General features: G+C 42.1%; 1 protein-coding gene across 3 annotated transcripts; it reads right to left on the reverse strand.

Moving 5' to 3' along the window:
- Positions 1–222: 222 nt before the first annotated feature.
- LOC109029614 (uncharacterized) lies at positions 223–19,561 on the reverse strand. 3 transcript variants are annotated; one of them, XM_072297416.1, is made up of 3 exons: positions 19,358–19,561; positions 4,207–5,096; positions 350–501 (listed from the first exon to the last, which is right to left on the reverse strand). In XM_072297416.1, exons 1-3 carry the CDS (start codon positions 19,387–19,389, stop codon positions 482–484), a joined length of 942 nt encoding a protein of 313 aa, XP_072153517.1. In that variant the 5' UTR covers positions 19,390–19,561; the 3' UTR covers positions 350–481. The 3 variants fall into 3 exon arrangements, with proteins under 3 accessions (XP_018895691.2, XP_072153517.1, XP_072153516.1); XM_072297415.1 differs by lacking the exon at positions 19,358–19,561 and adding an exon at positions 13,651–13,847; XM_019040146.2 differs by lacking the exons at positions 4,207–5,096; positions 19,358–19,561 and adding an exon at positions 3,009–4,197 and having other exon boundaries at positions 223–501.
- Between the last annotated feature and the right edge of the window lie 3,906 nt (positions 19,562–23,467).

Here is a 23,467-nt window from a genome sequence, read left to right on the forward strand (position 1 = left end):
CGAATAATCCCGCACACCCTCCTGAGCGCCTGCTCATGGGGCCTATGCATCAAAAATGCACCCAGATATGAATACATCACCACGCATATAGCTTCAGAATGAACTTATTAAATGATTGTCAGTACATCGCGGTCGAATGTGTGTCTACTAGTTCAAACAGGGAGGGGGAGGGTTGGTAATTTGATGGTTCACCAAAAATTACTCAGTAAACATACGAGTCCCTTCAATTTTAGCTTTTTATCTTTAAAAATACAAACATTTTTGGTATAAATAATGCATCTTCATTTTTTGTCTTCGCCAGCCCATGAGGGGACCCATTTGTTTTTATTCCTTCTCCGTTCAGTGTTAATTGTCCAATTGCTTTGAGGTTGGAGATTGTTGTTGGGGTCTGCCACAATCTTGAATGGTTTGCCATTTGTCGTACTTTCTCCATCGGCAGGACAGACTTCTAGTCGATATGAGGGCCGCTCTTCGTTCTTATTTACTCTTCGTCTTCCCGACCTGTAATAATATTTTTATGCAAAACACTTTAAAAACAAAAAAATACTACGGACAGGTTTAGTAGCCATGGAAGTGTTAATTTTGACGTATTGAGCGGACTTCAAAATGAATTTTCTTAGTACATAGCTTGATTTTATGAGTGTTCTTTTCTTTACTATTGCATCTGAAGTTTATTTCATTTTGTATTTTGATGGCAGTTCAAACGAAAAATACCTATTAGAATGTAGAAATTTTTAGAATTTTTGTATCGACTGAGCACATAAATTTTTTGTAAATGGTATTAATGGCGAGATAAGAACACTTCAGATGCTGTCAGGGCGTACTTTTTGCACGATAATTGACCTGCTTTTAATAAAAATGACGAACTGACACACTTTTTCGAAAACAACAATAATTTTTTTTTATTGTTCATTTGTGCCATAGCGGTTGACTAAGACGTTTGTTACCTTAAAAAACTGTGAACAAAATTTAAGTGCAGCATTGAGTGTAAGTGAACACGAAATTTTTCTTCGGAGACTCCTCTCTTCCCCCCAAGTAATAATAGTGAACTTTTTGAGTCAGTAATTAAAATATGCCATTTCAACTCGAAATGATTTTCAGAGTAAAATTGTGAAGAAAAATGGTTTGAAAAAAAAAAAGACCAAAATCGAAGCATTTCAACGAATTTTGACAGTTGCATTGCTCGACTCTGCATGCTCCAGTTAAAAGTTGCAAAAGATATTACTTACCTATCTACCTACAAGGCGCAATCTGACCAAGGAGTGAAAATTCTTCACTCACAGAAATAGGTACTTAGCTCTGTTTGATCGTGTAGGGCCATTAGACAAGGTATGAATTAAAGCACAAGGCTGCATGTTTTCTCTTCAAAATTTCACAAGGCAAGCAAATCACACAACGGGAAGTCTAAAAGTGAACTCCTGAACAAGATTTATATAAACATCAACATTGGTTAAATGCTGCTGATGTTATGCCTAACGGTGATTCCAGCAGCCACCCATTAATTGATTAACCATTTTATAATCATATTTATTTTTTCTCTAGTGATATTTCTATTTTCTTTTGATGTAAATCTTTAATTCTGTAATAATGTTATTGGATGGCGAAAAAAAAAAAATAAAAATAAAAAAAAAAGGTTAAATGGCAAAAATAAAATGACGTCATTGGTACATAGGCTGTCCAAAAAGTACCGAGACTGGTTCTATAACTCCAAAACCAAGATAGCTAGAGGCTTGATCTTGGTCTCATTTGAACGATTAACTCAATATCTATCGATTGAGACCAAAATCAAAACTTTCGGTCAAATATTTCAAAAGTTACAACACTGTTTGTAAAAAAAATATCTGGACCCCCTACCGTTTTTTAATGACTATTTTCTCTTGCCGGAAACACTCTCCAAATTATTAACGATCAGTACACGGTTGTTTTGCAACTAATCATGGCAAAACCTAATTGATTTGGAAACACTGTCAAGCCGTCGTCGTCCGACTACGGGTATAAGGGTTCAAAATCCACGGGGAAAGAATGAACCGTCGGTTAGCCACCCCCAAAAAACCCGAGAAATTTTCGGCAGTTGATGACAGTTCACAGTGCGTGCGTAGTTCACGCTGCAGATAGTGAGTGATTTTATTTCTATGCTCGAAATTTTTGATACCACTGCTTTATCTCTTTCCATGATGATATCAACAATTTCGAACGCAGAAACAAAATCACTCACAATCTGCAGCGTAGACCACGCACGCACTGTGAACTGTCATCAACTGCCGAAAATTTCCCGGGTTTTTTGGGGGTGGCTAACCGACGGTTCATTCTTTCCCCGTGGATTTTGAACCCTTATACCCGTAGTCGGACGACGACGGCTTGACAGTGTTTCCAAATCAATTAGGTTTTGCCATGATTAGTTGCAAAACAACCGTGTACTGATCATTAATAATTTGGAAAGTGTTCCCGGCAAGAGAAAAAAGTCATTAAAAAACGGTAGGGGGTCCAGATATTTTTTTTACAAACAGTGTTATAACTTTTGAAATATTTGACCGAAAGTTTTGATTTTGGTCTCAATCGATAGATATTGAGATAATCTTTCAAATAAAACCAAGATCAAGCCTCTAGCTATCTTAGTTTTGGAGTTATAGAACCAGTCTTGGTACTTTTTGGACAGCCTATGTATAATTGAACTTCCAATTGGACTGCATTTTGCAATTTGGACTTATAAATTCCGGCTCGTTCTGAAAAACAACGTATGTGCATAGGTTACCTAATGGCACATAAATGTTTTTTTCAGATGAGCCAGAATCTATAGTTCCAAATTGCAAAATGCAGTCCAATTAATCTGTGTTCAAAAGACTTGTTAATAACTCGTTCAGGAGTTGATTTCAAAACAACCCGGTGTGTGAATTGTTTTCTACGTAAGATTTCGAAGAGAAATCATGTGGAGTTTTCCTCCTACTTCAGCCACCTACCTACCTTGTCTAGTGGCCCATTAGATCGGAGTGACCATGTGAGAATCTCACCGGTTTTTCGAGTCGTCGGTACTGTTGGCGGAGGGCGAGGACGAGGACGAGACGGAGAGAACTTTGAAGGCGGTCTCGTTGTACCCGTCGAAGTCGATGTGGTCGGGGCCTTCCCGGTGGAGCTTTCTCTGGGCGAAGTTCTTCTCCTCGAGCGGACGGTCGGTGAAGTTCGTCTTGTACTCCGGATCCGCGTAGAAGTCCCCCTCCATCCGCAGATGGGTCTTCGGGCGACTTTTATCGGCCTTGACGATGCCGTGCTGCACGAAGTTCTCTCGGTTTTCCGTCTTCTGCCCCCTGTAGCCTCCGCTGGGCCGCTGCAGACGGTCCGGGATCTTCCCCGCCACAGCCCTCTCACGCGGGTGGTTCACGAAAGTCGACCTGTACTCGGGGTCGGCCTCGATCCGACCTTCCATTCTTAAGCTAGTTGGCGGTCTTGCAAGCTCCGATCTCGGCTCAGGGATTCCTTTGAACTCGGCTTTTTGTTCGCTCGTCGCCTCCAGCTCTCCTTCGGGCTGCAAGTGAGTCTTCGGCCGCGGGAAGAACGGTCTGTCTGCCTTCGGGTCCACGAACTTCTCCCCTTTTTCCGTGCTCGCATCAAACTCACCCTCCGTGTGGAGGTGTGTTTGAGGTCGTGGAAACGGGGGTCGTTTAGCTTCGAATTTCTGGAAGTGCTCCCCCATTTCAGTGTTGGATTCGAACTCGCCCTCCGTGTGGAGGTGTGTTTGAGGTCGTGGGAACGGGGGTCGTTTTGCTTCGAATCCCTGGAAGTGCTCCCCCATTTCAGTGTTGGATTCGAACTCGCCCTCCGTGTGGAGGTGGGTCTGAGGTCGTGGGAACAACGGCCGATTCGCTTCAAACCTTTGGAAGTGTTCACCTTTCTCCGTGCTTGGATCGAACTCACCCTCCGTGTGAAGATGTGTTTGAGGTCGTGGAAACGGGGGTCGTTTAGCTTCGAATTTCTGGAAATGCTCCCCCATTTCAGTGTTGGATTCGAACTCGCCCTCCGTGTGGAGGTGGGTCTGAGGGCGCGGGAACAGCGGACGATTCGCCTCGAACCTCTGGAAGTGCTCGCCTTTCTCCGTGCTCGCGTCGAACTCGCCCTCAGGGTGGAGATGGGTCTGGGGTCGGGGGAACAAGGGGCGCGGGGTCTCGAACCTGACGAAGTGCTCTCCTTTCTCAGTGCTCGGGTCGAACTCACCTTGGGTCTGCAGGTGCGTTTGCGGGCGCGGGAAGAGAGGACGCTCTGCGTTGGGGTGGCGGAACTGGTCGTCGTACTCGGGCCGGAACTCGATGTCGCCCTCCATGCGGAGTGTTTCCGGATGGCGGAGCGGTTCGCTGCGGGAGGCCCCGGGGTGCTCCACGAACTGGTCGTGGTTCTCCGTGCGGGTCTCCATGTCCTCGGTCGGGATCTGGATGTGGGTGCCACGTCGGAGCAAGCGCGCCCTCTCTCCATTCTTCGGTCCGAACTGGTCGTGTTGCTCCGTGGCCGTCTCCAGGTCGCCCTCCATCCTCAGGTGACTGGATTGTCTGATGGGCTCGCTTCGTTCTACGTTACCGTAACCCCGGTACGAACTCTGTACCTCGGTTCCGTCCTTGGAGAACTCACCCTCCGATTGGAGGAGTGTGTTCTTACGCTGGAGCTCGGCTCTTTGTGCGCCCTCGTGTGGAACGAACTGCTCGTGCTGCTCCGACTCGACCTGACCGAGTTTACCGAAGTTGGGTTTCTGCTCTCGGGGCTTTCCGCGGATCTTCCGGAGGAAGCTGTCCATGTGACCGTGGTAGGCCTGCAGGATGGCTTCGAAGGAGTGCGCCTTGAAGCGGCGCTTGTACTCGCTTTTGAGGTGGGCGAAAGAGCCGGACTCGAGTTTGATGTGGGCGGCGTCGCGGGGGATGCGGCGGCGGCAATGTCTGGCTAGTTCGTCGACGGTGAGGACGCTCGTCGGGTCCTGCCAGTACTGGACGCGGCTCGAGTCGAGGATCGGCTCTGACGAGGACTTCTCGGCGGGATCACTGCTCGACCAACATTTACCCTTGCTCCCACCTCCACATCCGCGGCTCCCATACGGGCTTCTACTCCGCCCAGCACGGCTGCAACATTAAAAAAAAAAAAAAGTCATTAGTAATTGAATATTGTACGTATAGAAATGAGAATGGAATGAAACTATAAAGAAACACTTATCTCATCTCACTGCGTCGGAGTCATTCCCTGCCGAATCAGCCAGGGGCTGTGCATGAAAAAAAATGGATTGCTGATTTAGCAATTCAGTTGTCAAAAAAAAGTGACTGCAATGTTTCAAATGTACATTTTACAATCTTGGAAAGCTAACTGAACCACGGGGGTTAAATTAGCATTTTTTTTTTTAAATGTAAAATCTACTTACATTGAAACATTGCAGTCACTTTTTTAACTACAAAATTGTTAAATCATCAATTTAATTTTTTCCGAGTGCTCTAGTGACTGGGAAATGGTTGAAACTGTGTAGACATGTTGTTCATTTAAGTTTAAAAGTAGTATATATATATTTTATTTTAATTTTTCAAAAATATTTAAGCGCCGCAGCTTTGCCATATGACTCCGATGTAAGGGGATAATGTTGTTAAAGGTAATTAAAATATCTCGCAAAGGAAACCGGTTTCCAGTATCAATCCGATCGCGTCATTTGTGAGCCCTATTTCCGGTTTCTAGTGTACGATCCCGTCATCAACGAGATCGATTTCCGGTTGCGGATGTCCAGCCATCATATCTATCCAGCCAATAGGTATCTAGAGTCCCGAAGAAATGGCATCGGGCCGCGGCATCTATCCAGCCAATATCCGGTATCCGATCGCGTCATCCGTAAGCCCGAATCCCGTCTCTAATATTCGATCGCGTCACTTGTGAGACCAATATCCGATATCCGGCCGCCATATCCATACAGGCAATTTCCGGAATCCTGTAAAAACATCATTAGGTAATTGGTATGTTTAGCATGAATTCATTTTCGGGACCAAGAAAGTGTTCAAAGAGGCAGCGAGGACATAGCGATAAATACACTGAAGGGGTAAAAAATAGGAAGTTGAGCTGGGATGCTGCGTAGGTCTTAGAGTGGCAAGTACAATAAATTTTGGCGGGTAAGTTCATCATGATTAGTAAGAACCTGTCAGCAAAAATTAGGAGTACTCATAAACATTCCATTCCTTCGACTCGTCCTAACGCCAAAGCAAATTAGGTTTACGTAACAATCGTTACATAAAAACTTTAAGTTTTAACAAGTCTCAACCGTCCTAGCCATGCATCCACCGAAAATAACACGCAACATACTAATGGGCCTATACTCTATCATAAACTCCATCTTCATCAGCGAAGACCTAGCTCCATGGGCGAAACTTGGGGGGGGGGGGGGGGGGGTGTCCGGACCCTTCAAGATTGTAAGTAATTTTAGGAAATAAGTTTAGTGAGATTTCCGTCATTTTTGAAATTATATATCAATCAATTTCTCAATACATACAAGAAACAGCTCAAAATTGCTCCTAAGACGTCTCAGTTTTCAAAATTTTCCGAGGGCTTTTGAGCCCCCCTTTGGAAAGCGGGGCAGTTCAAGTACAATTTATAAAGCACTTTGGCCGTCTTTTTAACCTCCCATTCCCTTCTGCGACACCCGAATGGCAATCTCTATGACGGGAAACTGGCCAGACTCCCCCTCCCCTCTTTGCTTGTAAAGAAAAGGCGAAAATCTGCATGAAAATAGTTGGAAAAATTATTCTTAGGGGATTTTTTTCCTCCTTCATATTCATACGCCAACAAGGTCCTAAGAAACGGAATTGATGAGAGAAGAAGGATAGATTAAAGAGAGGGAGAGAGCGGACATCCATACCCCTCCAAAGTGACAAGGTCGCTGAAACCATTAAATTATATTTGCTTTGTATACCGTTTACAAATAAAGGGAAGAAAATTAGTATTTTTTTAATTTTCTATCAGAGTAAATGACAAATGGTCCATTCATAGTGTACCTGTGCAAAAAACTTTAAAGTCACAAGTTGAAAAACGCTCCGCGAGTTCGAATGATCGCCCTAAATATTGCGGTCGGCGCGGAACGACTGTTAGCGCCTGCAGGACTGCGTGAATACTTCTAGCATTGCGCGTAATGCACGGTGCGCGCTACGCTCTGTTAGTGCTTGCAAGACTGCATGAATACTTCACGCATTGGCAATGTCCAACCGCATAGTATCAAGAGAAGTCAGTTATATCGTTGTGAATCGATAATTTCATCCTAAATCCTTTATTCGTACCTTTCGGAACGCTTCTTTTGTTAGATTCAACTCACGATCAATGAAATATTTAAACTTACTTCGGTTTTCAACTCAAGTTTTCTCTTCCCAAGTAGCAGTGATCGCGATAAATAACGATTTTGTCGGTTGGTTATCGCGATTATATCGGTGGCAATATATCGAGATATTATCGATTAAATCGCTACACATCGCAATTTTTGGATCGATAAAATCGCGATCGATTTTCGCGATAAATTGCCGGTCGATTTTATCCCGATAAAATTGCAATATATCCCGATTTTTACGTTCAAAAATGCTACTTGGGCTATGTTCCTTCTTATGATAAAACGGCAAGAAGAATCTTTTGAAATGAAGGAGAAAATCGGGACAAGAGAAGGCCATATTCAAGAGTGACGAGCGAGTGGGTAATCCAAAAATTAAACACCTCAAGGTTCAAGTTGAAGGCTGCAATTAAAAGTCATTGATAAGGATAAATGGTTAAGCCCGGGAAAAGTGTGTAATCTAGGTCAGAAAAACATTAGTTGTCTCCGCTTATCTCCAGATACAGTCGCAGGAAGTAAGGGGGCGGAGAGGCTCATAATTGTCTTACCTCAACTCGGAACTACCCCTAAGCACGCTATCGCACGTTTAGTTTCGGCTCCGATTTTCGCGGATGACGCTGGCGCTGCTATCCCTGCCCCGTCCCCACTTCTCTGATATAAGAGCGTATCTTAATTTCCACGTGAGCCCTACCCTCCGTATAATGACATGCTCTTTGGGGCTCGTGTGTAAATAGAGATACGCGCTTACGCCAGAGGAGCGACGCTCTCTGTTGTTCCACCCTGTCCCTGCTCGATCCGCAGGTTCGAATGCTCGACAAACTGCATTTAACCTGCATCGAGCAATTCGTTGTCCGATTGAATAGTGGAACTTTCGTACATTCATAATTTAAAGGGAGTCGGTTGTGACTATCTCCGCGATGTAAAAACCAAACCACTTCATGTACCTTCTTCGCAGGATCTATTGGTTTTTTCTTTCTTCTTTTTTTTTGCCTAATTTCTTAGAACGTCTCCTTTCATTCGACAAATGGTCTTTTTGATTTATCGAAGTTTCAAATTTATTAGATTTTTTATTTATATTCGTTTTTAAAATTTGAAGGAAATAAACCAAATATTAAAAAAATTTTCTAAAATTAGAAATTTCAAGAAATGAAAAACATTGTATGTCAAATGAAAGAGGACGCTCTGAGTTTGAAGTTTGAAAACGGCATAGTGTAAATAGGAACCGATAGGTCTGTATTTTACGAAAAATTGGAGCCAACTAACCGTTCAATAATAGTAATTTTAGAACACGAATACGATGAAACTATGCAAACAATTTCGATGACCAAAAAGCAAAACCGCGTATCTCCATTGCAGTGTTTCAAAATTTCCACCCCTATTTTATTTATTTTTTTGAAGAGAGACAAGTCAACTTTCTGCCTTGAAATTTACACAAAATACCTTGCATACAGAGAGGGAAAATCGAGGAAATTTGCAAGATATCACGTTGACTACTTTTCCGGAAAAAAAATAAATTTTGACCGGAAGTCTGAGACGTCGCAAACGGAGATACGTGGTTTCCCACTCTGGCCATCGATTTGTGTAATACCTATGTCATTCTAGATGTATTGAGAAAAACATAATAAACGGTCACAATCAGCACCCGCGGTTAAGGTGATTCGATGGACGCCATATTTTGTGTCAGAACGGCATGCGATATATCGCATCAATTGGTTCCATTTTTTCAGCTACTCGTCATTTTTCTCCAGTTTTGAGATCGCAATTCTGTTGTCAGGAGACTACACTCACTTACCAATTTTAACAAAGAAATTCAACGTAATAAAGGCGTGGTTTTTTTAGAGAGAAAACATCGCATTCAATACGGATATCGAAACTGCACTCGAATGCGATGTTTTCTCTCTAAAAAAAACCACGCTTTTATTACGTTGAATTTCTTTGTTAAAATTGGTAAGTGAGTGCTTTAGTCTCCTGACAACAGAATTGCGATCTCAAAATTGGAGAAAAATGACGAGTAGCTGAAAAAATGAAACCAATTGATGCGATATATCGCATGCCGTTCTGAAACAAAATATGGCGTCCATCGAATCACCTTAAGTGGTGCGGTGGGGAGACTACACACTCATCATCAAAATCCGACCTGTCAAAATTCGTCGACAAATCACGCGATTGATTTACCTTTCACCTCTTTCTTGGTAAATTAGAGCCAATTACAACGTTTGACCCGAATTTCAACTGTCAAATAGAGCAAGCTCTGAAAAAGCCGGAGTATGAAAATAAAACAACAAGCTCGTCAATCCCCTCGGCTAAAGTCTTTCCAGTTTTTTTTTTTCTTTTTTGTTTGTGTGCGTGACACTAAGGAACGGTAAAATTCTTCGAGATGTTGTGTCTGATTGCGTTCGACTTAACTCGAATGAATTGCGTTTGATCCGGGCCGCAGGCGCAAGCCTTATCAAAATCAGTAGCAAGTTAACCGCAGAAGCGGCCGCGGCGCTTAGCGCCGGTTCCTACAGCGAGATGCAACTATTCAGCCTCTGCGGTAACTCCAGGTAGTATCCGCCTATTTGAAGGCGCTTTGTGCCGTCGAAGCTACGCGCCGTTTTCTCGGCTCCCGTACCATCAATTTCATCGGAACTTGGTAATTGGGACACTTTAATAATAGGGCTTTAGAATTGTTAGACAAAATTTCAAAATTCGAAAATCCAAGATGCCAAATATGCCCTAAAATGATCTCTCAGATCCTGCTTAATCGATTCCGGTGGAACTCGGTACGAGTGGCAAGTTTTTTTATGGGAAACTCGAATATTTAGTCAAATTTTCAAAACTCGAAGATCTTAAATGGCGGAAATGTGGCCTTAAAGTCGGTCTCACCTCTTGTTCAATCGATTTTAAAGCAATTTGGTATTGAGGGTATTTTTTTAATTCGCTGTTTAAGCGTCCGAAGCACTTCGCGCTTTAAGCGTTATACGTTACGCGTTCCTTTCATGATCTTATATCATAAAGTAATATACTGAATGATACTGATGCAAATTTAAATGAACCCCAAAGTAATTTGATAATCTTTAAAACCCCGCTGACAGCTTTCTAACACATACGTATCAGACCCTCTCGCTTTGTTTTCAATTTGTATTATTAATTTATTTTCCTTTTAATTTTTTTACGAGAAAAAAAATGCATCGGAAGCCGCTCTCTAAATATGAGAGGAAAAATATAAAAGAGGGGCGTGAGAGGGTGTAGTGACCCTTGAAAGTTATTCCATTTCGCTAAAATTCAGGGTTTAGTTATTTACCTCTCTTACGTAGGTACCTGCTGTGACTTAATTCCGTTTAGACCGGATGAAAATTTGAAAGTTAATTTTTTTAAGAGGGAGAGGTGCCCTGATGTACTTATACCCACCTGTAAAAGAAAGTGACCAGCACACGGTGCGCGAAAATAACTTAGCGAGTGGTTGTTCAAAACACATGAAACACGCCCTCATTTCCCTCTCGTCTGCTGCAACGCATCGTTGGGGTGCCGGAACTTCGTATGACCTCGATACACCGAAAACACACGTGTGCTCATAATAGATGCGCTGTTAAGTTATTATATCGGGCCCTATGAATGAAAGCTCTCAGAGGTAAATAAATCAATCTTTATAGAATTTTTGAACCTTCAAGTCTGAAACTTTCGAGTCTCTTCCATTTACTGCCAAAATTATGTAGATATCTACACATGTCTTCTAATGTAAAATCAGAAATCTTAACTTTTGTAAGGTGCTCAACAATGAGCCCATTAGCTCATCAATTTTGAAGTTTGATGAATTGACAGGTCCATTTTTGTGTCAAAAGATTCATTACAATCCGACAATTTCATTCCCTGTGCTTGCTATATTTGGACTCCATTTGGCAGTGAGGAACTGTAATTTCTGGTTCAGCTTAGAAACAAAGTATGTACCATTAGTTTCCCGAAGTACGTAAATACTATTACGGATGATCACAAAATGTAGTCAATTTAGGATTATGAATGGGTTACTCACTGAAGTTCTTTATTCGAACTGCATACCCATGCCGGTAGCACGGATTGCAACTAGTCGCCATTACCTACATGCTACTGTCTCGCAGTGTTACGTGTATTGCCTATCTATTAATTGAAGGGGCCCCACTAATTGAAATCTCTTTGTATATAAATTAAAACAAGCTGAAATTTTTCCTCACATTGGAAATGACTTATCTCCCTGATGTATCAGAGTCTCTTCCGTTAAATAAGTGTGTTGCAATAAACTGAAGTAAAGGTCGTAATTTTTCTTGCGTAACAAAATGACACCCGACCATTTAATTGAATGGCTCGCTTTGAAAAGTGCTCACTTCCATTGCGACGTTCCAGTCGTGTATGATATGAGCTTCAAAAATAGAGCACATAAGTAAATATCATCACCACTATGGAAAGGATTATTTTAGGTAGTTACTTTTATTATCACTTGATAACTAACTTGGATTTTAGAATTCAAAATATGCAGTGAAGGAGTTCTTCTCGTAAGGATTTTATTTGAACTGCATATACCCATGTACCTAAGTATAGCTCGAACCGCAATACATAGCGATTACACAGTAAATATGCTACTGAATCGAAGTGTTGTGTACGTTGCGCATCAATTAATTGAAGGGTGTAACTATAAATATAATTAATTTATTAATTAAATATCTATCAACTGATTATTATTATTTATTTAAAATTTCCGAAATGATTTCTTGCATCGTTCAGTTTGATATGTAAGAAACTTTTTTCGCTGTAATTTTTACTGCGTTACAGCGGATTGGAGTCTAACAAAATTTTTACTTTGGTAATGCAACCACTCAAATTTTTGGTTCAATACAGCAATGTTTGGAAAAAGTCTTTTTTAATCCATCGCTTGTAAGTTTTGATTTTTTTTTTTAGTCAGTTGCAACAGCACTATTTTATCAGACATTTTTTCAATCCTTTGCGCAATTGCGCATCCGCTGCATTTTGTATGTTGGCAAAATTTGCGACTACTATGTAATTTTCATGCTGATTTTAGGGGCGGATCACGCTCACGGCTCGCCCTCCATCGCCAGGCGTTGCCGATTGTTGTCTCAAAAACTTTGCTATTTTACTCGCCTCAAATTGAGATTGTTTTCAATTCGATCGCTTGCAACTGGCATTCTTACGATCGAATGAGGTGAAATTCTTACAATCTCATAGTAAAAATTGAAACTTCATGTCAATACAGTAGCAAATTTTTGTGACAAAAATCGGTAACGCCTGGCAATATAAGACATAACGCGCCGAAACTCCGGTTTGATTTGCCATTTTTGGGCGTTTATAACCCAAAATTTTTGTAGAAAATATTCTTTCAAGTTTCAACGAGTCAGTTTTGAGTGCTCATTGATTCAAGGTCCCTTTTCTCGTGGACGATCACACATATTATATAGTGCTCAATATGTATAATAATTCATATTTAGTTACCTTTGCTTAGCTGTGTTGAATAAAAAGTAAGAGGAGAAAATAATTTCACGAATCACTTTTAAACCAACTCCCGCCGATCAACTTATTTTAGAGCCAAACTATGCAGCGGCAAAACTAAAAATTCAACCACAGCGGGATTTTCGCGTGTTAAGCTCACGAATAACATCAAATAGACTAGCTGAAGGAATATGCGAGGGTTATATAGGCGACGAGCATTGACGCTAACAAATGTATCTGCGTTTTCTGCTTATTGCTTCCTTTTTTCTTTTGATTTCCTCGCACCGCTTTTCCTTCCGTGCTGTCAAGGAGCTGGGTGCGCTTCGACAGAAGCCCGACTCCTCCATTCAAATGATCGGCTGACAAAGCCGCCGCAACTAGGTTAATGGAACGATACTCTCGAGGCATTTTTTAGTTTATATGCAGGGAATGTTATCGATTCTATACGCAAAAGTTGGTGGAATCGCACGCTAGTCTATCGGAAATACTTCGCGAAAGGAGCCGTCGATTTTGGCAGAATGAACGATTGAAAAGTGAACGATGAGGATAGTGACCCCTTCGCATGTTTCCGCTCTTACAATTCTCTTTATTTACATCTTCCTCTTTGCTTTATGTGAAGCAATGACCTTTGATGAACATTTCCTAAAAGCTAAATTTATTTCCAGGTGCGATTCCACAGTCGGAGCTGAGTCGAGACTAATGCAACGTCTGAGGTCAATGTTTTCAGTACACCATAAAAAATGAAACGGCGAAAGTTGAGTCAAATATCCTCACTTGAAAGATAAATAAGAATTTGGTCCTTTAAAAAAAGCCATTACAGTTTGCATAATAAACAAACGAATCGAAAAAAAGTAGGTATTCGAATTTTGGTATACTTGATCGTGTAGAATCGTGCTTCCAACGGTAACGATCTTTTGGCAATAAATTGTAAACGGTAAAGTTGTAGAACTGTGATTATGGCACCAGAGTTCGAGATCAGGTACACTAAAAAATCCATCGGAACACGTAGGTTAATTTTTCAGGAGCGATTTTTCTATGTGCGAAGAATTCGACAGGGAAAACCAACCGCACCTCAGTTCCGTTGGAAAAAAAAGTGCAAAAAGTTGCGCGCAAAGCCAAAGCACAACATAACAACGAGGCAAATATAGGCAAAGATTTGAGGACATATATGTTAACTAACCGGATAATATTAATAGGGCCCACTGACAACGGTTTTAACCTAGTACTTTGGATCCAAAAAAACCTCCAAAAATGTTTCCTTCAAAGTACTGTGGGAACATCCCATCAAAATCCCCCCCCCCCCCCATAAAGATGGCCGATCAACTTGCCGGACTTTTCTCGTGTGAGATTTTGAGAAAAAATGATTTTTTAGGTGAAACGGTGCCGTCTCGATGGACTTTTCTTGCGATAAAACTTCTTGGACTCGTGATTTTCAATCCACAATAAACAGGATCCCGGGTCCCTCAATCGAGTTCTTTCTTTGTAGATTTGTGCTGACTTTCCCTCTGTTTTTTAACCCGGGATATGTACGTAAGTTTTTGGTATTTTTTCATTTCTATTAGCGTAAATCTATATTGCCTGTTCTGTAGCTACATACATGAGTTTTCTTTTGACAATTCTGTGCTAAAAATGACCATGCCGGTGACTTGTCGAGATCATATCGTTACCGGCATGGTCCGTTTCGGACCTTGTTAGACGGCTTTAGGTGTTTTTTTCCTACAGTGTTTTTAGGACACTCCTGTATGCTCTTATATCAATAACTCCAGATTTAATTTTTTTTTCGACTAAGGCCGCTTTTCCCGCATACGATCACATTTCTTCGAGAAATAAAGCATACCGACGGCCAAAATGCGAAACCACGTATCTTTATTGCGATGTTTCGAAATTTCCGGCCCTATTTTATTTTTTCTAAGAAAAACAAAGCCAATTTTAAAGCTTGAAATTTATACAGAATATTCCGCAAACAGAGCGGAGAAACTAAGGAAGTTTTCAAGAAATCACGGTGACTAGTAACGTAAACAAGAAAAATTATGATATGAAGTCTGCAACGTCGTAATCGGAGTTACGCTGTTTCGCACTTTAGCCATCGATATCAAATTTCACCCCAACAAACCGTCTAAACTCCCATCTTATCGATCTAATTAAACGGATTCGTCCTTTTTGAAATATCCCTAAGTAGAATTTTTTTTGAAAACTGAGTTCGATTTTGTGTCAGCCAAATTAACGCCGAACTCACAATCAGTGTCAGATCGATCTGGAAGGCACCTGCTCCTCGCCTTTTATGTTGGGAGCCACACTGATGTATGAAAGGGGAGGCTTCGTTGCCATTGCACTTTCGTTAGGATCTTCAGTGGCGTGGTGTGCTTTCCGATCTATCGATTGTTCTGCCATTTAGACCTATGGTAAAGAATCGATTATTAAGGTGTTCGCTGCGAACACCCTGTTTATCGATCCTTTTCCATAGGTTTAAATGGTACAACAATCGATATATCGCAAAGCACGCCACGCCACTGCTATTATTCATTTTACCGAGCGGGAAAACCGCGTCCACCCGGCGTCACCGAGCGGAGGCGACGTCACGCGCGTCAAGCCTCGTAAGGAATTCATGAGCCGTTTTTACTTGGGCGTGACCGTCCGTGAACTTGAGGATGAGACCTCACTAATTCGTCCTTGATTCAGCGGGGCTCTTACTTTACTAAGTGAAAGTTACCCCCGGCGGACATCTTAGATTCCGTGCTTTTTCGCTGTGTCGCAACTTTTAGGAAATAAATCCGACGATAGACAGTGCACATGGTGTCTACAAGTCCGGAAAGTCCGGAAATAGTACTGATTTTTTGAAGGCGGTCTGGAAGTACTGAAAAAGTGAGGAAATTCCGCAAGGAGGTCCGGAATTTTTTCGTTTTTTTGTCATTTTCGTCGCAATTTGAGCGGGAAATTCATATTTTTGAAATTTTTCAAATTTCGTCAATTGAAAGTAATGAAAAAGTACTGAATTTTTCTGTTGAGAAGGTACTGAATTTCTCGGGTATGTACTGAAAAAGTACTGATTTTTGACCAGCCTGTTTTAGTAGACACTCTAATACAGGACTGAGCAGGGCCAGATGTAAATTTTTAGCGCCCGCAGGGCCGGGTTTACCTACTTGCCGCCCATGGGCCGCCTGTATTTTGCCTTCTCATTCGTTTTGAAACATCAATTAAAACCATCAAGTGAACATGCCGGAGGGGGAGAGGTGCATAAGACGCGTTTACTTGTGTTGGATACATTTTTCGCGAAAGTTCCGTCAACCTTACTAGCAAAATTGCACGGAACTTTGCTCAAAAGTTAGGTTCTGTGAACCTACCTCTGTGCGGACGAGGCCCTCCATTTATTAGAAATGAACGAAAACATTATGAAAGAACAAACATAAATGTGGTTTAATAATTTCAACTTCCGCCGCCGCGCCACGCTGACCGCACTGTGTTTGGCGCAATGCGTGAAGTATTCATACAGTCTTGTAGGCGTCATGCGTCTCGTGCCGAACGCTGCCGAACGCACTGTGTTTGACGCAATGCGTGAAGTATTCATGCAGTCTTGTAGGCGCTATGCGTTTCGCGCCGACCGCTCCTGACCGCAGTGGCCGCACTGTCTTTGACGCAATGCGTGAAGTATTCATGCAGTCTTGTAGGCGCTAATATGTGTTACATGCCGACCGCCGCGCCGAGGGTTTCTCCTTTTCATTTCAAGTTCTCGTCATCATTGCTCTCTGCGCCGCGCCGTTCCAGGCCAAATTGCGTGTTTGGTTTCTCTCTTTACTCGAGTAATGAAAGGTGCTGTCTCTCGCATCACCGAAATACGATAAAATTAGCAATTACTATACTCTCAGGAAAAAGAGATTTTGTCGCCTTTCCGCTTGGTAATTTTTTTTTCTGAATCCGATTTATTATTATACCTTCATTTAAGTTGCAAAATTTACCGCCATGGGCCGCGGCTCATGTGGCCACCCTCTTAATCCGGCCCTGAGTGCCCCTAGACTGAACTTTGTTTGGCGCCCCTAAAATTAGGTGTTATCGTGGGGAGGAGGGGGTGAGAGAAATCGACGTGGAGTAAAATTGCAGGGCCAAAATCGAGAGTTCTCCGTTTGGACTGAAATCAAGTTAACCCTACTTGAAATGAAACGAAGAGTCCGATTTTTCGGTCTAGGAAGCCCCACGAGTTCATTGATTCGCTAAACCGGCATATGCGGAGCTAAATCATTTCATGACCGATCAGGGCCGTATGATATCACTTCAAATTCCGGGTAGGGGTGTATTGGGGCAAGCCCCCCTCGCCCCGCAAAAGCGACGCTCATGCGCCAGCACAAAAATCGTCATGTGCAGTTGCATAGGTAGACAATCGTAGACATCATAATAGGAATATGTATAAATAATTAAAATGGCATTACTGTTTTAATCAGAAAAAAGAAAAACACCATTGTTTAACTACCAAATCACGGATATCTATCGCCGTCTTTGAAAATATTTACACATTTTACATTTTTGTCAAAAATATTGCTTGACTTTTTGGCGCGACGAAGTTATTAGAAAATATTTCCAAAAAAAGAAGGAAAACCATCAATAGGTATGTTGAGCAAAAACGACGATCAGGCCCTCTTTGGAAAGTAAAGTGTGACAGGAAACTTGCAAATCGAGCAAAAGATCCCGGACTGCTCCCTTTTCCCCTTAATTTCACAGCCGATGGATGCGCGGAAAGAGGCAACGTATGTACATCACAGCGCCTGGATGCAATTATTCGTGGTCTATGGACGCGCGGGTTGCGTGAAAAAACTTGAAGGCGCCCTACTTTTTCTAGACCGCACCGAAACGCGCGCAATGCGTACTTTGCGCCGCGCGCCGCTTAATCACCACTGCGGAAGTGAAATTAACGAGCCAAGCATCTCGCTTCGTGATGATATAGCCTTACTGTCACATTTTACGTTTTTAAAGAATTAATCAACATTATTCGACTTATTTTTGTTCTCTCAGGCAAATGCTCCAAAAACTTCGTTCCTAAAGTGTCCACTAATTTCTCCTATTGAGTTCTCGGATTGAGCTAAATTCAAATTAGCCTCATCTAAAATGACCCGAGGGGCCGAAGAGTCCAATTTTATGGTCTAAAGTCTCCTCGAGTCCGCTAGCTCACGCGAACGGTAAATAATAAGGCATGCCGGTAAATCATCAAAAACTGTCAGAAACACCCGTTTCTCAGTTTAGAAAACCGCGACAAGCCTCGACATTGTGCGCAATCTACTCAACGCCTCGAATTGCGTACGACCAAAACAATTTTCCGTCCAAAATCGAGAAAACCTGATAGAGGTTACGTAAGTAGAATTTTATGGCCATAATCAAAAGTTCTTTGATTGAGCTGAAACCACACTAGCCTAATGTTAAATGATCCAAGAAGTCCTATTCTCCGGTCATGTAAGCTCCACAGGTCTATTGGTTTGCGCGATTGGCGAATATTACCTATCTACCGACAGAGTCGCACATAGCTTAACGGTTTCGTCACAGCATGCAGAGAGGGCGCGGGATGACTTTATTTTCTAATAGCAAGCTATTGTTAAAAGTAAATGATTAAGTAAACTGTTCATTCAGTATCATCCTGTCGGGTTGCATGAGGAGGAGTGGGTATAACACTAGTGGATAATAAAATTTACGAAATATACATTTTATGAATCGAATACATCAGAACCTAGCGGATGGTATCACCAAGTAATCCAATATTAAGTTTATTAACATGGTGCAACCTCTAATAAAATTAATGGAATTATTATCTGACTTTTATTGGGGCTTTTATTTGTTATTGAGGCTGTTGTTTGTTATCGCAGTTTGTTTTGTGAGGTTATTGTCAGCTAGGAATTGGTTACAAATTAGATTCCATAATATTCTACTTTAAACATATTGACGGTGAAACTCCTACGACTACCAGACCACGTGACACGGCTTGCGACGTTGCAGATATCCTGTCATACATTAATGTCTAAAAAGAAAACTACTCAACGTCAATTCTTGAAAACTTTCGTGATTTTTCCCCCAGTTCGCAAAAAATTATGTGAAAACTTCAAGGAATGAGGAATAATATTGAATTGTTTTCCTCCAAAAAAAAAAAATGAAATGAGAGCGGAGATTTTCACACACCGCAAGCGAGATACGTGATCTGCTAGTTTCACCATCTACATACATTTATTTCCATCAGAGAGGAAGATTTAGTATTGAGCGAATATAGTAATTTTTGCACATCGGAGAGTCATTAGCACAGAGTCTCTAGAATATTTTATTCCTATAAAACGATAGCCAAAGTGCGAAACCGCGTATCTCCGTTTGCTACATCGCAGACTTCCTATTATACTTTATTTTTTCATTGAGGAGAAAATTTCCTCGGTTTTTCATTTCTCTTGGCAAAATATATTCCGTATAAATTTTAAGCTCCAAAGATAGCTTGTTTCTCTTCGAAAAATAAAGCACGAGTGGAAATTTTGAAACATCGCAATAGAGTTACGTGATTTCGCACTCTGGCCATCGATATGATGTGAACTAACTTATGATTCTGCCAATAGAGTTGCCTACCTGCGTTTCGGAAGGCGTTTCGAGAATATCATTTCGAGCGATTGAGGACTACTCGAGGCACATGATCGCACAGGAGGGGGATGGAGCTAAAGTCCTACCGGGGCACCATTCCTGATATCACTGATGACTGAGGACATTGGTGGACGCGAAACGGTATCGTCGCGTCGAAGCTACCGGGTAGTGGGTCGCGTGGCGAAGAGGGTCACGGCAGGTTCAGGGCACCGCCGCGCCGGCCGTCCAAGGGCGCTAACTCCCGTCGCACGGTGGATCGAAACAGTGACAGTATATTTCAGAACATGGTGTCTAGGACCAGGAAAGTCCGGGAAAAACGTGAATCAATCAGGGAATGAAAAATTTCAGGGAAACCTGAGGTAAGATGTTTAAGGAACCGGAAATCTTTTCATCCACCACTTAGAAGACATTTTCTTTTCAAATTCTGCGGAAATTTCATGTTTTTATAATTTTAATCGCTATGAAGGCATATACCATTGCACCTGAGTCGTCAGTATTGACCTCTTAAATGACATTTTTGGATTTTCAAATCATCATAATAATAGAAAAGGTTTCATTGGCCAGGTAATATCAACCGCAGGAACGATTTTGGAATTAAAACTTTGAATGTGCGCCTCAAAATCGGCTGAAAGATGAAAAAATTCGATGTTTGTATCTGGAGCTTCCGGAGAATTATTTAGTTTTTCTCCAAAAAATGCTGGGGAAGTAGGAGAAAATTTCGGTTTCCCATCTCCATCAGGGAATGAACTCTGGATGATCATGGAAAAATCAGGGAATTTTAGACACCATGTTTCAGAGACCCTGTTTTGCACTCCCAATTTTAACAATGTTTTCGAGAGTGGCACACGAGTTCGGAGGTCAACATTATTTTTCGTCTAATTATGCTCGATGAGCAACTTGTTGAGCATAAAATTCGCTGAGTGATGACTGATGAATTTCGAGGTGAGCCTTCGCAAATCAGGCAACGTCTGCCTAACCAATAGCTCCACACTTTCATCATCATGTCGCATTCTTAGCATAAGAAAGTAACTACATTTTACGATGACCCCTGTCGTCCATACTATACTTAATGATTGCCCTGGATCATCTCTCAATGTAGTTACGCCCTTGTGTCGGCCAAGCGACGATCAGCGATCATTCGGCGAATCTGAGCGTTGACTGCTAGTATTAACTTCTACACTATAGGGGAGATAGCAATGCAGGGTCTCTGAAAGAGATTGTCTCAGCACAGTTAAAAATTTCCGTGTCTTGGGCTACTCTGGATAACTTTTTCCTCGCTGCCAAATTAAAAAGCCCCCCCCCCCCCCCCTTGAAAATCTAACTTGTTGCTCGTCTATGAAAGTGGTAAGAGACACCCCTGCGGTGTTTTTTGGGTCGTAGGTATCGATAATAATAAGGTCAAAAATTGCGTGCACGCAACATGACCGACCAATCAAATTGAATAATTTGTCCATCTACTGTGCGTCGCACAATGGATCGAGTCAATGGGGGAGGTCGGACATAATTTTGAAACTTTAAACGCCTATAACTCCGTTTATATGAAACTTAGAGGTTCTGAAAGTGGTTTCAATGGTTTCCTCGTGAAATTTTCATTTCGACAAGTGCCCCATAAAATCTTACATGTGACGAATTAAACATCAAAATTTGCAGTTTTAGTTAAAAGTTTCATGTCCGACTCTCTAATTGACGCGATCCACTGTGCGTTGCCGCACAAGGGTGAAAGGTAGGGATAAGGGGGCGAGAAACACGCAGACAGCAGATTCCACTGCGGGACGAAAACGCCTCAACAGTTGAACTCTGGTCATCTCTTTCGGTCCAGGATTGTTTGTGGACACCGAAAAGACGGTTTTCTCCCTCTCCTGTTTTTCCTATCCAACTCCTTTGTTCCAGCTAAAGTTACGAATGAAGACATTGAATATCGATGGCCAAGACGTGGCAATGGCAACACGTATTTCGAATGCCATGCTTAAAAGTCATTTTACCTCCTGTGGGAAAGGAGGTGTGCGCAAGTTTCTTCTTCGGTGTCGGCGACTGACACATTCTTCGTTGTATCCTTAAAAAATTAGTTCCATGAGAGTATCGATGGCCTAAGTGCGAAACCACGTTTCTCCGTTTGCAACGTTGCGTTGCAGACTCCCGATCATACTTTATTTTTACATTTGAAGACCAGTCAACTCGATTTCTTGAAAACTTCCTTTGATTTTTCTCCTTCATTAGGTAGCAGAAGATTCCGCAGAAATTTCAGATTCAGGGCCGGATTTACTTACTTGCTGCCCATGGGCCGCCTGTATTTTGCCGCCCCCTTCTCATTCGTTTTGAAACATCAATAAAAACCATCAAGTGAACGTGCCGGAGGGGGAGAGGCGTATAAGACGCGTTTACTCGTGTTGGTCACATTTTTTGCGAAAGCCCCGTCAACACTACTAGCAAAAGTTCACGGAACGTGGCGCGAAAGTTAAGTTCCGTAAACCTATCTCTGTATGGACAAGGCCCTCCATTTATAAAAAATGAACCAAAAAATTATGAAAGAACAAACAAAAATGTGGTTTAGTAATTTTAACTTCCGCCGCCGCGCCGCGCTGACCCCACTGTGTTTGGCGCAATGCGTGAAGTATTCCTACAGTTTTACATGCGCTATGCGTTTCGGGCCGACCGCTGCTGCACGCACTGTGTTTGACGCAATGCGTGAAGTATTCATGCAGTCTTGTAGGCGCTATGCGTTTCACGCTGCTCGCTGCTGACCGCAGCGACCGCACTGTCTTTGGCGCAATGCGTGAAGTATTCATGCAGTCTTGTAGGGGCTATTATGTGTTACATGCCGACCGCCGCGCCGAGGGTTTCTCCTTTTCATCTCACGCTCTCGTCATCATTGCTCTCTGCGCCGCGCCGTTCCAGACCAAATTCCGTGTTCGGTTTCTCTCTGTCTTAACTCGAGTAATTAAAGGTGCTGTCTACTGTATCACAGAAGGACGACAAAATTAGAGATAAACTCCAGGAAATGAGAGATTTGGTCACCTTTTCTCGTTCGTAATTTTTTTTCTGAATCCGATTTTTCTTTATAACTACATTTAAAAAAATTGCAAAATTTGCCGCTCCCTGAATTTGCCGCCATGGGCCGAGGCCCATGTGGCCACCCCCTTAATCCGGCCCTGGATTGTATAGTTTTTTTTCGGTCGTTTTTTTGTGTTATTTTTTCTTCTGCAAGGGAGGAGACCTAGAATAAGGGTTTGGCCTTAGTTTGATAACAAAACAACCACTTCCCGTTTCTGTGAGGAATTGAACTGTTAAATGGTTGATTTCAATGAAGGAACCAACAATCTTAGTTACATAGTTGACTTGTTTCTTCTCGAAAAAATAAAATAAGAGCTGACATTTTGTAACACCCCAATGGAGACACTCGGTTTTGCACTTCAGCCATCGATATGTTTGTCCTCTCATGAAATGCGAAATACCTACACATAAATTTTTCATCTTCAGTACAATATTGCCCCATAAGCTTCTTAATGCGCATAAGATTTTTAACAACTGCTGAGGTTAACTTGTAAAAGGGAAGGGCTATTTTCGTGTTGGTCGAGGCATTTTCATTGATCAATCACTTTTCGACCGCTTCCAAGTCGTCTGCGGCCTCCCAAGGGTAGCAGGTCAAGGTCCCAAGCCGGAGCTTTTCGTCGAACGATGTATATTTATTGTGGCGTTGTTCAGTTACAACCCCTTTTTCACTCCCTCCTTCCCTCTATGTCGTCTTGAGGAACTGAAATGCAAATCGGAAACGACTGTTTTATGATGGCCACTATAAACCTCCCAAGCGCTTGGCTAAATACTGCTTACGACACAAAGTTGGAAGGGATGAAAGTAAAGTCGATGAAACATACTACGAGAAACGAAGTGGCAGGATCGGATTAAGGGTGGAGGTGGTACATTGGGAGTGGCTGCACTAGGTGCCGTAACAAAAAGGGTGCTAAATTGAAAAGAGAAAATGAAAATGAAAAGGGAAGGGATTGAATGAGAGAAAGAATAGAAGAATAAAGATAAAGGGAGCGAGGAATAGAAAAATAGGGAGGAATGAAGTTGAAATGACTCCAAAGTTTTAGTTTACAT

The sequence above is a fragment of the Bemisia tabaci genome, chromosome 2, assembly GCF_918797505.1.
Source record: "Bemisia tabaci chromosome 2, PGI_BMITA_v3".
In the NCBI taxonomy this organism is placed as follows: Eukaryota; Metazoa; Arthropoda; class Insecta; order Hemiptera; family Aleyrodidae; genus Bemisia; species Bemisia tabaci.